We start from the raw sequence: 1,827 nt of genomic DNA, 5'->3' as shown, positions 1-1,827 counted from the left end.
CCTACAGTACAGGAACAGCAGGAAAAAAATCCAAGACTATGGGATTTTCTTTTACAGTATCTCACTTAAAGTTATACTACCTTAGTGCATAAAAGCCAAAATGGCTAATACAGTGTATAATGGGTGCTGACAGTTTTCTGTTTATTCATGTTGTTTACATGCATTCTAGATGTAATCTAACGATGTACCTAAGGCTAGACACTGAGCTTTACTTCTAATGCTTGTTTCAGAGCATTAATGGGACTGCTGTGAGCAGAAAGAAAGGTGATATATGACTGTAGGAACTAGACATCTCTGTTCTGACACTTAGGCAAAAAACTCTAACAAACCACTTTAACTCTGTTCTCTAGTAGAAATTTTCTGAAATTTGGTTTTGGAAGCTTTAGTGCAAAATACGGCATGTCTGAGTTTTTTGTCACCTTTGAAAGGGACAGGTTACAAATGTAATATTTAGCTTGCTTGAAGAGATTAATTAAATTCTCTTTTGATAGCAGAGGTTCTTGCTATTCTGGAGATTTTTGGTTTTGAGGATACACAACTAACTATACCAATAGAAATAATCTCAAGATAAGGGGAAGATGAGAAGCCAACAGTGCAAACAAGTAGAGCTCATTAGTCCCTTTCCACAGATTTAGAACAAGGGTGGTAGGCAGAAAAGTATCATATTCATGTTGTGTGTGCAGCTTGTGATCAAAACCGAGAAAGGCAATAAAAGATGTCCTTAATGAGCATAATGAGAAAGTAAACACTGGAAAATAGCAGAAGTTGCAGGTGTGGCTACCAGAATGCGGCACTATAGTCTTTTGCAGTATGAGAAGGCTCATTGGCTTACATGTTTAGCTTCATGAAACTTGATTTCTTTCTTTCTTACTAACTTTTAGAAAGTAAAAGAATAATTCTTTTTGTAGCTTCCATTGAGTTGAGGACAGAATGTATCCAAAGTCGTTATCAAATGCAAGCTCAGACAGCTTATATCTTGCTGCACAATCCAAAATGTATCTGCAGTTAACACAGTACAAGTGTTGCCTAACACTTATTAGGCAGCTAAAGGAAAAGTTTGGGCAGATACCACATAAAGGTGCAGACACCGCACAAATTTAATTTCAACTTTTATGTAGTCCTTCCAAAATACTGTAGTTTCTGATGCTAACACCATATCTTTCTGATGTTCTTGTTCCACAGAGTGCAGATTAAGTTATAGGTGCAAATAACACAGCTCTTTCAAGAACTCTCTAAGCTTACAACGCTTCTGTTTTAGATTCTGAACACTGCCCGGAAACACTTTGGTGCCGGTGGGAACCAACGTATTCGTTTTACGCTGCCACCATTGGTTTTTGCTGCATACCAGCTTGCTTTTCGCTACAAAGAGAACTCCAAAGTGGTAAGTGACCTCTGGCAGGTAACTGTTGTATACTTGCTTCTTTCTGGCTTTCTTAAATGCATTTTGTCTGGCTACAGTGTAGTAAGACTTGATAGAGAATGCTAATTGTTGGTTCAGGTTTGGGTTTTTTTCTCAAGCAGATTTTTACACAAGGTGTGAATGCTTTCTAAGTTGAGGATTTTTATCGACTCGACTTACCTCAGCACTAGGGGAATGGTGAAGCAGAAGTTGGCTAGTTGTGTTTATTCACGAACGTGGCCAATTATGTGTTTTTACCTCGATATTGAAGTCCAACTTCTGTATCTGCAGCTAATTTCTTTTAATGCCTCTGTAAGCAAGTGCTTCTTTGTAGGTTAACGTATGGCAGTTGCAGAAGTGCACGCTGAAACAATCACTGATCCGTCTTGGCCCTTTAATGCTTTCTGACTGAAATAGCTTTAATATCT

At 38.1% G+C, this 1,827-nt stretch overlaps 1 protein-coding gene across 1 annotated transcript in view; it reads left to right on the top strand.

Moving 5' to 3' along the window:
- Positions 1 to 1,827, top strand: part of VPS35 (vacuolar protein sorting 35 homolog (S. cerevisiae)) — a 17,503-nt gene that overhangs the window by 11,113 nt on the left and 4,563 nt on the right. The window contains exon 12 of the mRNA XM_009870414.1: positions 1,259 to 1,381. Coding sequence (XP_009868716.1) covers positions 1,259 to 1,381 — 123 coding nt within the window. The remainder of the gene's footprint in view (positions 1 to 1,258; positions 1,382 to 1,827) is intronic.

This window comes from Apaloderma vittatum, unplaced genomic scaffold (genome assembly GCF_000703405.1).
Source record: "Apaloderma vittatum isolate BGI_N311 unplaced genomic scaffold, ASM70340v1 scaffold14055, whole genome shotgun sequence".
NCBI lineage: Eukaryota > Metazoa > Chordata > Aves > Trogoniformes > Trogonidae > Apaloderma > Apaloderma vittatum.
Note: the sequence above shows the minus strand (reverse complement) of the source record. Positions and strands in the feature narration are given on the sequence as shown.